General features: G+C 46.4%; 1 protein-coding gene across 1 annotated transcript in view; it reads right to left on the reverse strand.

Annotated features, from left to right (window-relative positions):
* Window positions 1-5,735: 5,735 nt before the first annotated feature.
* LOC125304786 (WD repeat-containing protein 7) overlaps window positions 5,736-14,052 on the reverse strand; it is a 158,553-nt gene continuing 150,236 nt past the window's right edge. Inside the window, 3 exon segments of the mRNA XM_048259284.1 lie at window positions 5,736-5,741; window positions 12,455-12,529; window positions 13,334-13,531. Coding sequence (XP_048115241.1) covers window positions 5,736-5,741; window positions 12,455-12,529; window positions 13,334-13,531 — 279 coding nt within the window.

Genomic DNA, 14,052 nt, shown 5'->3' on the forward strand with positions numbered 1-14,052 from the left:
GCTGCCGATGCCGCGCGCGTGCTCCAGCAGGGCTGGCCTTTGCTGGAAGAGGCAGCGCCTTCCAGCGCGGAGGAGGCCGGGTCCAGACCAGACGGCACCAGGCTGCTGCAGGCCGGATCCTGTGGTGCCTGCTGACCACCCCGTCAAGCACGCCTCAGTCCATCGGCCTGCCATCAAACAGCATTAAACATTTAAGCCCGCGCCGGCCAGTGACCTTTTCACTAAATGACGCCAATCTCTTGAGTGTGCTCTTTTTGGGCTGTTTTGCAATTCAATTTTTTGCTCAGCATGAATAATAAATGTACAATATGCAGCGTTGTCTCTGGATGATTATTAAACATCCTGTAAATAATTACCCCGTAGTAACACCTATTTGCATGCTCAGCAATCAGCAGATGATGAATAATATTTTGTGCATAAATTTGATTGATGACTTATGTGTTTTATGTCAAGGTAATTTAGTGGATTCCGATAACGTCCAAAAATAGCCCAGAGCTGCTGGCCAGTCAATAGGCTGTGTTTGCAGTGTGCTGTTTGAATAAGCAACGCCATTTTAGACCCGGAAGTGCTCAGACAGAAAACTCCCACTAATAAAAGCAGCTCTCGCTGGAAATTCACACTGTTGTCGATTGTTCTCACTGACCCCCTGACCTGTCCCGTTAGGAATTATAGGGTTGTGGGATAAATTGATTAAGGGTTATGGGAGAGGGAGAGAGAGTGTGGGAGAGAGAAAGAGAAAGAGAGAGAGAGAGAGAGGGAGAAAGGGAGAGAGAGAGAGAGAGAGAGAGAGAGAGAGAGAGAGAGGGAGAGAGGGAGAAAGGAGAAATTGAGTGACTATTGGTCACCTGAGCAATGAAAGCTTCCATCCTGATTTCCTTGCCAACAACAATGACCCTTCAACTCTCACCTCCGACCTCTGAGTGGCTATTCATATGAGGTCTCACAAACAGACTGTCCTGGGAAGCTTTTCATGTCCAGAAAGTGAGTATCCCACACAAAGATGTATTAAATGGCAGCCGGAGCTGGCTCCATTGTGCCTTTAGATAGATAGATAGATATACTTTATTGATTCCTAGGGGAAATTCAAGATACGGCAACTGAAAAAAAAAAAAAAAAACCCATCTGGACAAGGTAAAAAAATAAAAATATTTGCAAAATAAAAAGATTTTGTAAAAAATATTTTATTTCTTAAAAGTTTGTGATGACATTTAAAATGGGTTGAACAATTATATTTTAGAATGTGGCTGATTGAAGTCATACACTTATTAAGTGGTTTCTGACCTTAATGTCAGCAGTGAAATTGAGGCCTGACTGAAAACTGCTGTAATAATGTTTTTTTACAGTGGTCTCTGGTACGCGTGTCCAGTGACAGCCTCCTTCAGAGCAGGGGGCCAGGGAGAGGGTCAGAAATGACCCCTGCTTCTGGATGTCAGAGGGGGAGTGGCTGGTATGCTAATTGTGAGTGACCCTCCACGTGTGGGTCACTTCCTCCAGAAGAATACGAACACACGGCCAGGGTGAGCAGAGGGCATCGTCCACCCCTTTTCACATCATCTATTGCTATGGCACATGTCCATTTCTTACATGTCCATCATCTATTGCTATGGCACATGTCCATTTCTTACTGTGGACTAATCACTGTATTTCACATCATCTATTGCTATGGCACATGTCCATTTCTTACTGTGGACTAATCACTGTATTTCACATTTCAAAAACATTTTGGATTTTGTTGTTTTGTTGTATGAATAAAAATACACTGGACCAGTGTATTCTGAAATGTATACTCTAGCATGGATTTTTTTAAACAATTATTTGTCAGCAGCATTGGTCATTTTATTTATGTATTTTAAGTATTATTATCTCCATTATTAATTATTGTGTTTGTTTCCATTTTAAACACAGTGCCATCAGTTCTTCCAGCCTCACAGTATTTATTCACACATTGTGCTTATTGTGAGTTTAAATGAGATGCCCAGACACACTTATTGCTGAATGTGTATTGCTGTGCGCTATGCTGAGACCTCATCAGTACTGTGGGAAGTAATTTATTTGATATAATATCTATTATATGTAATATTTATTCTCTATGCTGTAGAAAAGTAGAGTTGGGGGGGCAGGTGTGAGGAGAGCACCTGAGGAACCCTGGGCAGTGCTGACCAGGGCTGGGCTGGGCTGGGTAGTGCTGACCAGGGCTGGGCTGGGCTGGGCAGTGCTGACCAGGGCTGGGCTGGGCTGGGGGTTCAGTTCCTGCCCTGAGGTAAGTGGTCATCTTTTGAGGGCAAGGTGGCTTATATGTGTGGGTGTCTGTGCATGTATGAGCGGTCAGAAACATGGACAACAGCATGGCCATTGTGGTTTAGGATCACATGGGGGGCCTGCAGTTTAATCATCCTGAAAGCTCCATGTTTACGGAGGAGGGAGGCTAAAAACGCCGGCCACAGCACCTCCGGCCACGGCAGCCGCCCGCCCCAGGGGCACGACCTCTGACCCCTGCTGCCCACCACTGGATTCTGCCATAAATCTTGGGAGGGTGCCATTCCTGGTTAATGACTAGTCCATAACATTCAGCGGTATTGATCCCGCTCTGCCTCCATTTTACCCACAGTGGGCCGTCCTAATGAATCTGTTTCCTTAAAGATGCTGTGTCACGGGGAGCTGGTGGGGCATTGCCAGCTCATCTACATGTCCAAGTGATAGGAAAGGACTGTCCCCAGGGTCACAGAGAGTTATTTGCAGTTATTCTCAATAGAAGTGTGGACAGTTTTTTTTAATCAACAGAAAATATATTTTCCCTGTATAATTTTCTGAAACAAATAAGCATGAATAATTATTTATACCCTATTTTTTCTGTCAGTGTTTATTAAATAAAAATGAAAGAAACAAATAAATAACATAATTATCTAATTTATGGAATGCAATATTTTTTTCGTTAAACATAAAATAGGTATAAATACAAAAAGAAAGCCTTGATAAATTAAATAACAATGAGAATACAGAACGAGATTAAAATGTTTTTTTTTTTTATCGAGTAGGCCTACAGTGCATTTTTAGAATGATTCATTCGGTTAATCACATCAATGCCTAGACAGTTGTGACTTGTGACCAGATTATCAAGTGATCGAACAAAAACTATTTACGTCGTATTTTATTTACGTTCACAAACATGTGACCTTTATACTAAACGTTAAAATAGGCAATAATAACAAATCTATAAAATCGCTCCCAAATATAATTGTCTTAAATGTTAACCTCAGTCATACATAAATAGATTATTGTGAGTTATTTTTCGTACATGACCTGAATACGTTGCATTAAATTGCAGCATGGGTTCTTTTCATTTTTGCAAAGTCTATTATTGCTAAACCCTACAGTGTTATATGGTAATACTTGAATTGTACATAGCCACCTTTTGTTTGGATACTTCATAGCCATAGCCATAGACTAGCCTTTAAATACCGTTCAAACTTAAAATAATAATAATAATTTACACATGAGGATCAAAGCTACAGAAGAGTTAATAGCCTATAATAACTTCCACGACATAACTAGCATATCATGATAGCCTACTGTACCTGCGCGTCTTACAGAGAGGTGCCCTGAAAGTAGGCCTACTCGGTGACAGACCTTAATAAAAGAGCATTTCGGTTTGGTAGTTTTCATTGTGTCCTCGTGCACATTAAAACGGCAAGCTGTCAGCCTCGGCACTTTTACTCTTTTCTAAAGGCTTCACATCGTTAAAGATCCTTTCAGAGCCCAAACAGGATTAGAGGATGTCTTAAAACGCAGGGTCAACATCTGCCGGGTTTAAACACAGCCTGCTCCAGCCTCCTCTCACTGAAGTCCCTGCAAAGATAGCATCCTTTTGACATGAGGACATAGGCCTACACACACACAAAACGAACTAACAAAAACTGAATTTAAAAGTGTGAAAACTATCTAGGGGGGATCCACTCAGTTCAGAACTACATAAAACTTCACCAATGTCTGTAGGTTGATGTAATGTATGGACAGAAACACGTTTAAAACTTAAAATGCATTCAAAGTGTAGCCTACTCCATAGCATCAGTTTACATATTATATCTATAAAATATCTAGTTTATCCAGGTATTCTGGTGTGTGATTTTTCATTAGGCTTATGAAAGATTTACAAAAGTGAAATCACGAAAGTGAAAAAAAAAATCACAACATTTTGGGATGTCACAGGAAAATTCAAACTGAATTTTGAATTATCTAAAATATTTAACATGGTTCACTACAGGTTCGTTTTACTATTTTAGAGTGAATCAGTTGACTGCATGATGTAGAAGAGTGCATGTGCAGCTGCTGGACTCAGTGGTCAGAGTGTATAGTAAAATTAGAAGGTGCATTCTGGTCTATGTCTGTTAGGTGGCAGTAATTCATTTTTGTTTAAGCCACATGCAAACCCTCCCACACAGCACTTGCTTCCTCTATCTCTCCTTATAAACAAATACAACATGTGTAGGAGCCATAACATTTTGTCATTTGAGCCACTGTGGTGTGTGTAGCAGTCCTCTATACACAATCACTACATTCCAAAATGCACATAAGCACTGTTCTTTTCAGGACAATCTTAGTCAGAAAGACACGCTCAGTCCTAAGGGGCATCTTTGCTGTTGTTGTTTGTGGAAACACAATGGAGGTAGCAGTGGTGTGTCTGTTTCTCTCCTGAGGGGAGGGGAGGTAGGCTGGGTTGCTCAATCTGGGCTGAGGGTCTGCCATCTGCTGACCCCTACACCATTGTGCTGGCCACTGATGGACAGACAGGCAGGAGCACCTTCCAGCATCATCACCGCTCCCTCGACCACAAACCACAACAACGACGCTCTTGCCCAAAATGGCTGACCTCTTGCTTTTATTGTGTCTTAGTCACGTCCACATCCACACACACACACTCACACAGACACACACAGTACGAGTGTGTGTCTCACCATTGAAATGGCTTCTCCAGTAACAGTGTCAACGTCCACCTTGTCAAACTGACACACACTGTCACTCATCTGTTGTGGAAGCCTGCTATAATGACCAGGAGTGGACGAGCAAGGCAACCCTTGCGAAGAAGGTGGAGGAGGGGGGTGGGAAAGAGTGGTGGAGCAGAGAGAAATGGAACAGAAGAGAGGAACTGTCAGACACACACACGCACATGCACACAACATACACACACGCACACACACTCATAACTGTGCCGTGGGTATTTCCAAGGTACAGATTGTGGAATCTGGTCAATAAAATCAATAGGTAATGTTTACGGATTTTAGGCTGCCAGGGAGTGTGTATGAGAGAGTGTATGATGAATGGGCGGGAGGCTGCTGGACTGTGCCGGGGTCAGAGGTCACACTCACCTTGTGATATGATCTACGGCTTGGCTGCTTCCCGCTCTGTGATGGGGGGATGGGGGTGGGGGGGGTGGGGTGATGGGGATGGGGGTGGGGTGGGGTGTGATGGGGGGATGGGGTGGGGTGGGGTGGGGTGATTTAGCAGAAAGGGGGTTCACATGGCTTACGATGACCTTCTGGACACGGGGCTCAAACTGACCACTGGCTGCGCACTGGTCCTCCGGGTGGGGGAAGGGTGAGGCTCGGACACTGGACACCCATCCATCTCCACTCTCCTCTGTTCTGTAAAGTCATTGATTGTGGGAGGGACCCAATCACACAGAAGAGAGGTCTCAGGATACCATTCACCAGGCTGACTCCCAGGTCCCTAATCCTCCTCTACAGCTAGCAGAGAGCGCGAGAGACACAGAGAGAGACACAGAGGGAGGGGAGAGAGAGAGAGAGAGAGAGAGAGAGAGAGAGAGAGAGAGAGAGAGAAAGAGAGAGAGAGGACCTAGTGCCCTATAGATTAACAAGGATGTTATAATTAATTTGGGATGGATCAATAGTTAGCAATAGGTAAAGGCAAAAGTTAAATGAGCGAATTCACTTTGCACTAATTGACGGGAGTCCACACTGCTGCATTCCCTCAGCGCTCAGGCTGGGAGTTGAGTGAGTGAGGAGAAGAGGAGGGCATTAAGACCCCGCTGTCAATCACGGCCAAGGCAGGCTATCCATCAACATGCACAGACTCAATAAAAATGTTGACATAATCTGAAACAGGGCCCGAATATTTTTCATTTTTTATCCATTATGTCACTGATGGATGTTTCTTGGCAAAGCCCAAAAAACACTGTCTGGAGAAAGATTAAACACTCCTGGTTTTGCCGTTTTTATGCCAAGCATTTCATTGACATTGAATGTCACTTCAGTGAAAACAACAAAACAGATTAAACCCAAATTCATTTGAACATTACATTCTCATTAAATTCTGAAACTCTGTTGAAAGGCCTCTCTATGTAGCAGCAAATCTTTAGTTAATTGCAGCATTTATTCAGTGTTGGTGGCTTTTGAAGACTGAACTGAAATCTTACTCTCACCCACACCCTCCTGGTGCTACTGTGTTTTCAAACCTGAAAGTGAGGAAGAAGTGATGGAGTGGTGCACTACAGAAGTATGGCAAAGTGTATAGGTGTGTGTGTGTGTGTGTGTGTGTGTGTGTGTGCATTGGGGTGTATGTGTGTGAAGAAGGCAGGCTTTAATCCAAAGCCCCGTGATTAGATAGAGGATCACTGGAGATTCCCCAGGTGTTGGCTTCCTTCTCCCTTGAGACACAGTCAGGCAAAAATACACACACACACACACACACACCGCTACTCTAGACACATAGCTGAGCAGAGAGGAATCAGGCAAGTCCACAGGTATGATCTCTTACAAACACACACACATCAAATCCGCCCACCCCTTGTCTGCTAGCCTCCAGCTGGTCTCTCTCTGTATCGAGGGCCACAGATGTTGGATGGGCCACCTGGTCACCCAGCAGAGCAGTGAGGTGAAGACCCCTCACTGGGTCAGGATCCATCACAACACCCCTAATCAGAGCCTCTTCCCCCTGATCTCTCTCTCTCACACACACAGTATACGTTCTTCTTAGCACATCTTCATCACTTCCCAAACATACTCCCATCCTTCCAGTCAGAAATCTTTGTTTAGTTGAGGCAGTTGAATAGACACTGATAGAGACCATCACAGCTCGAGGAGAGAGATGGAGGAGGAGGAGAGGTGATGAGAGAGAGAGAGGGGAAGAGGAGAGAGATGGAGGAGGAGGAGAGGTGATGAGAGAGAGAGAGGGGAAGAGGAGAGAGATGGAGGAGGAGGAGAGGTGATGAGAGAGAGAGAGAGAGAGAGGGGAAGAGGAGAGAGAGATGGAGGAGGAGGAGAGGTGATGAGAGAGAGAGAGAGAGAGAGAGAGAGAGAGAGAGAGAGAGAGAGAGAGAGAGAGAGAGAGGGGAAGAGGAGAGAGAGAGATGGAGGAGGAGGAGAGGTGATGAGAGAGAGAGAGAGAGAGGGGAAGAGGAGAGAGATGGAGGAGGAGGAGAGGTGATGAGAGAGAGAGGGGAAGAGGAGAGAGAGATGGAGGAGGAGGAGAGGTGATGAGAGAGAGAGAGAGAGAGAGAGAGAGAGGGGAAGAGGAGAGAGAGATGGAGGAGGAGGAGAGGTGATGAGAGAGAGAGAGGGGAAGAGGAGAGAGAGAGATGGAGGAGGAGGAGAGGTGATGAGAGAGAGAGAGAGAGGGGAAGAGGAGAGAGAGAGATGGAGGAGGAGGAGAGGTGATGAGAGAGAGAGAGAGATGGAGGAGGAGGAGAGGTGATGAGAGAGAGAGAGAGAGGGGAAGAGGAGAGAGATGGAGGAGGAGGAGAGGTGATGAGAGAGAGAGAGAGAGAGAGAGGGGAAGAGGAGAGAGAGAGATGGAGGAGGAGGAGAGGTGATGAGAGAGAGAGAGGGGAAGAGGAGAGAGATGGAGGAGGAGGAGAGGTGATGAGAGAGAGAGAGGGGAAGAGGAGAGAGAGATGGAGGAGGAGGAGAGGTGATGAGAGAGAGAGAGAGAGGGGGAAGAGGAGAGAGAGATGGAGGAGGAGAGGTGATGAGAGAGAGAGAGAGATGGAGGAGGAGAGGTGATGAGAGAGAGAGAGAGGGGAAGAGGAGAGAGATGGAGGAGGAGGAGAGGTGATGAGAGAGAGAGAGAGATGGAGGAGGAGGAGAGGTGATGAGAGAGAGAGAGAGAGAGAGGGGAAGAGGAGAGAGATGGAGGAGGAGGAGAGGTGATGAGAGAGAGAGAGGGGAAGAGGAGAGAGAGAGATGGAGGAGGAGGAGAGGTGATGAGAGAGAGAGAGGGGAAGAGGAGAGAGAGATGGAGGAGGAGGAGAGGTGATGAGAGAGAGAGAGAGAGGGGGAAGAGGGAGAGAGAGAGATGGAGGAGGAGGAGAGGTGATGAGAGAGAGAGAGGGGAAGAGGGAGAGAGAGATGGAGAAAGAGAAGGGCAGGGGGTGAGAGGTCAGAGTTCATCCTTGCCCTGTCCAGCTCCAGCCCCCATTAGTGTCATGTCCCCAAGCACCAAGCACTGTAGCCCCCTGCACAGCTCATCTGAGAGGGGGCGTTACAGAGCGAGGGAGAGAGGGAGGGAGAGGAGGGGGGCAGTCATCCCTCTTCTCCCTGGGTCAGGTATTAAATGACATGGCCAGTGGGCTTGCAGGTTTAGCCCGACTGGGCCCCGGCACCTTCTTCTCTTCCTCCTCTCTTCTCTTCTCTCCCTCCCTCCTCTCTTCTCTTCACTTCCTTCTGCTGGGAGGCGGCCATTTTGGAAACAGCTGCAAATCTTACAGGAGCTTAGGAACATGTTACAGAACGCTTAGATTTAAATTGATATGCCACCTACGATAAAGGATCATTTGTAAAGATAAATATACGAACAAAACTGCTAATAATGTATTGAGCTCAATTTTTTCTGGAAATGCAACCCATATAATATTGTCTTTTAAATTTCAACATTTGAATTTGATCCATTTTCTCTCATTATTTAAGATTAGTCATTAAAGGTACATGATGTCGATCATCATACATGGCTTGCACTACAAAGAGGACAATTCCTTTGATGCATTAATAATTGAGTGGTGCATGAATAAAATATTTAGCAAAATGCATATCAGTCTGTGGCTAATGAGCAATACGTTAATTGGCTAACAAGTCCACATATCCATGATATTGACTTGATTTCTCCTGTGAACTGTAATTAGTGATGTGATTGCTGTTTAAGTAGGAACAGTATGGCATCATTAGCTATGACGGCTGACCAAAGCTTTGATGTCTGGTCTCTCTAGTCTAATTACTATGCAGGAGGTTTTGATGTAAAGACACTACTGAGTGAAGAATGAGGGAGTTAACCCAGTCAGTCCAATCTCAGAGGCCTGTCTGAATCTTGTCTTTCATCTTCTGTCAAGCTACTGCAAAATGCATGCTCAACACAGAACTTCCCAATTAAGCCTAATTAAACACTTCCAAAAAGGACACAGAGAAATCAGGTATTTGGATGTGCATGTGTGTGCAAATGTGTGGAAGTTTGCAGAAGATCAACGTTGCCTTACCTCATGATTACTCAGAGGAAGACCTGTGATGTTTAGAAACATTCACTAGTTCACAATCTGTCAAACATAAAAGAATCAATGGAGATGATGCAGGAAAAGTGAAATCTTCGATCTCATACTAGCAGCTACATTTTAAACATCACAGGATCAAAAACCTTTCTGCAAACGTCGGTGCACCTGCACAGCTGCACTTGACTTAAAGGCATGTCTCCGCAGTGAATCACTCAGACACACATTTCCACATCTCACTTTTATTGAACATTAAGTAGTCCACGATAGATTTTTAGAATTTTTCCTCTTTTAAACACAATCTATACAATACAGTACATCTTCAATATATTCAGTGTATGGTAGCACAGACAGGCAACGCAGTCACCCACACACTAACACACCCCAGCGCAAACACACGAGGGCTTCCAAGACAGCACAGAGCACGGTCCACAGCTATGAGGGAGGGTCTAACGGGCAGCACGCAGGATTATACATATATATAAGCCTCACCAAGAAACCATGGGACCAAGTCTGCATCTGTGTGTCCACTTCCAGGGGTCCAGACGTGGCGGGGTTGAACCTAAGCTCCGCGCGGTGAGCCCGCGAAGCAGCTGGACCGCGACTACGATGCGCCGGTGACCAGAAGCAGCTGCTTCGGGGGCCTCTGTGCACCAGGAGCTGCGCTGATTACATCAAGAAAAAAAGAAAACTAGCCGTGTGAGCCAAATGCCGACGTATCTGACGCAAACGCAAACGCAAACACACACACACATACGCACACACACTCACAAGCATGCACACAGAAGATGACCCATTGCACTGCAATAAATACGACTGCCTTAATAGCTGATATGGTGAAAAAATGAGTAGTTTGAGTAGTGGATCCTTTTCCTCCCTCTAGGATCTACAGTCTTCCTGCACAGACTTGAGGAACGTTTGGTACAGTAAGTGTGGTGAGAGGAGAACAGCTAGCATGCCTATATACAGGACTCATCCACGGCCAGAACCTTTAGATGTCAGGCGTGGGCCTTCACTTAAGACAGGTCATAAATCCGATGTACCATGACCTCAGATCACAAGCCTCTGTTAAACTTATGGAGGAGGAAGCAATTTGTGCCAGACACCAACATCCTAAGCTTTTTTTCTCACTTTTACTCATTTTCTCTCTCATCTCACTCAATCTCTTCCTCTCCTCTTTTTTCGCCCCTCGTCTTTTTTTTTTTTTTATCCAAGCTGCCAAAAACACATTTTCCGAGGCCATTACTGCAATGCAGCGGGAGGACAGATTAAGATCGCAAAAGGTTGTCTGACTGGGGAAGTCAAAAGCTGTCGGGCGGAGTGCGGGGAAAAGTACTTTTCATGGGGGTGAGGACGGGTGAACTCGCGAAAAGCTTTTGACACGCTTGGCTCTTCAGGTGTGCTGCTGTGAGGCTCTTCTGCCGTGCTAATGAAAGGAGAAGCACACACAGGCATGCCGCACAAAGTGGTCAAGCGCAAAAGGGTCCACCTCCAACAGCCATGGCCATCTCTTTCATGCCTCTGTCTCTCCTCTCCATCGGTCCCTCTGCCTCTTTTCATCAGACGAAAGCACTGAGCCAGAACACTGCCAGGGCTCCATAAAAATAACTCTGAGGAGAGATAGAGATATTTAGCTACATATGTATCTTTATATTAAACAGCTCTCTACAGTCAGCCTCTGCATTTGGTGCTACAGCAGGGGAGCGTGAGTGCTGGAACAGGCTTTAGCATTAGCTGCAGTGCTACACACACACACACATACGCACACACACTACAAGCATGCACACAGAAGATGACCCATTGCACTGCAATAAATAATGACTGCCTTAATAGCTGATATGGTGAAAAAATGAGTAGTTTGAGTAGTGGAGGTCTTCCCTGCACAGACTTGAGGAACGCTTGGTACAGTAAGTGTGGTGAGAGGAGAACAGCCAGCATGCCTATATACAGGACTCATCCACGGCCAGAACCTTTAGATGTCAGGGCGTGGCCTTCACTTAAGACAGGTCATAAACCGATGTACCATGACCTCAGATCACAAGCCTCTGTTAAACTTATGGAGGAGGAAGCAATTTGTGCCAGACACCAACATCCTAAGCTTTTTCTCACTTTACTCATTTTTTCTCTCTCATCTCACTCCAATCTCTTCCCTCTCTCTTTTTTACGCCCCTTTTTTTTTTTTATCCAAGCTGCCAAAAACACATTTTCCGGGAGGCCATTACTGCAATGCAGCGGGGAGGACAGATTAAGATCGCAAAAAGGTTGTCTGACTGGGGAAGTCAAGGCCTTCAAAAGCTGTCGGAGCGGAGTGCCGGGGAAAAAGTACTTTTCTGCGGGGGTGAGGACGGGTGAACTCGCGAAAAGCTTTTGACACGCTTGGCTCTTCAGGTGTGCTGCTGTGAGGCTCTTCTGCCGTCAGTAATGAAAGGAGAAGCACACACAGGCATGCCGCACAAAGTGGTCAAGCGCAAAAGGGTCCACCTCCAACAGCCATGGCCATCTCTTTCTCTGCGTCTCTGTCTCTCCCTCCATCGGTCCCTCTGCCTCTTTCATCAGACGCAGCACTGAGCCAGAACACGGGCTAGGCCCATTAAAAATAACTCTGAGGAGAGATAGAGATATTTAGCTATACATATGTATCTTTATATTAAACAGCTCTCTACAGTCGCCTGTATTTGGTGCTACAGCAGGGGAGCGCAGTGCTGGAACAGGCTTTAGCATTAGCTGCAGTGCTACACACACACACACACGCACAGGATTACAGGGGGAGGGTTGAACACAGCAACTATGACAGCACCAAGCACACCATGATCCTACTGAGAATCAACCCAAATGGCCCCAGAGGAGAGACAAATTAAGTAAACAAACAAACAATCAAACAAACGATACAGAACGACAACAACAGCTACAACATTCCTGGTGAGATATTTCACACGATACAGCACAGATAATGATATTTTGTTTTACTAGAACCCTTTGGTTGATAACCACGTGACCCTGAGGCGGCTCCTCTTCCTCCTCCAGCTCCTCTTCCTCCTCCAGCTGCGAGGAGCACACGTGGGTCAGTCCAAGTCCTCCTGCTCCTCTCTCTGGGGGAGGGGGTGAAGAGAGAGAGAGAGAGAGAGAGAGAGAGAGAGAGAGAGAGAGTGGGAAGAGGGAGAGAGAGAGAGAGAGAGAGAGAGAGAGAGAGGAGAGTGGAAGAGGGAGAGAGAGAGAGACGCTTCCTTCTTCCTCCAGTTCAGGAAATACTCATCAGGATGACAGGGTCTCTGCTGCGAGAGCTCTCCAGTGAAATGTGTGTCCCAACAACACATGTCTACCGATGACGACTCATGCAAGTTAATCAGGAAACAAAAAAAGTAGATTCCACTCCAAGCCCACAGCCCAAGCCCAGCTCTAGGCCTCGGCCCACACCTCACCACCTCATGCTCACTGCACCGCACGCACCAGGCCCTCCCACAACAGCAGCAAGGCCACCATGGGCACCTCACCTTTAAGTCCTTCAGTTTGAAATCAAAGCCATACAAGTACACAGTAAGAACAACTCAACAAAAGGGAATGGACATCAAATGTAAACAACTTAAAAGTCGAGTGTAAACGGCACCATGGCGCACCCCACTGCTTGCTGGGATATGGCCGCTGGGGGGGTAGAGGGACAAGTGGGGTGTTTTTGTGTGTGTGTGTGTGTGTGTCTGTGTGTGTGTGTGTGTGTGTGTGTGTGTGTGTGTGTGGTTGGGGTGGGTAAGCGGGCGTGGTCTGGGCGGTCGAGACGACCTCCTCGTGACCCTCGGGGGACCCCCAGCACGGTGTGGCATGGCGCTGCAGTCAGCGGGGGCGGCTTCAGACCATGAAGCGTGCTCCTTGCCGCCGCGGTGCCATGGAGGATGACGCTATGTTGGAGGTCCAGATGAGGGCGCCGCCAGCTTCCAGGATGCTCTGGGAGCTCCGGCGAGGTCCGGCTACCCGCACCTGGTACGTCTTGATGCAGCGCAGCTGTGGAGCAGAGTTCAGCATGCCGATGCTGCCCAGCAGAGATGTGTTCATCTGAGAGAGAGAGAGAGAGAGAGAGAGAGAGAGAGAGGGAGGGAGGGAGAGACAGAGAGACAGAGAGAGAGAGAGAGGGAACCTTTAGTACATGTCATGTTTGACTGGATTTCATTTTAATACTGCACAAAAGAAAGGCCAATCTGGATATACCCAAGCGATTCATCTGAGTGACACTATGACCTTTGTACCTACTGAACAACTGACTGATGTTGGATTTTCCCGTACATTACATACATTATTTGTGCTGTGGTTCTCTGCAGAAAGCCCAAAACAACCAAGACCATACACATTCTATTCCAAACCCAATGGATTACCCAACCAAGACCATACACATTCTATTCCAAACCCAATGGATTACCCAACCAAGACCATACACATTCTATTCCAAACCCAATGGATTACCCAACCAAGACCATACACATTCTATTCCAAACCCAATGGATTACCCAACCAAGACCATACACATTCTATTCCAAACCCAATGGATTACCCAACCAAGACCATACACATTCTATTCT

This window comes from Alosa alosa, chromosome 12 (genome assembly GCF_017589495.1).
Source record: "Alosa alosa isolate M-15738 ecotype Scorff River chromosome 12, AALO_Geno_1.1, whole genome shotgun sequence".
NCBI lineage: Eukaryota > Metazoa > Chordata > Actinopteri > Clupeiformes > Clupeidae > Alosa > Alosa alosa.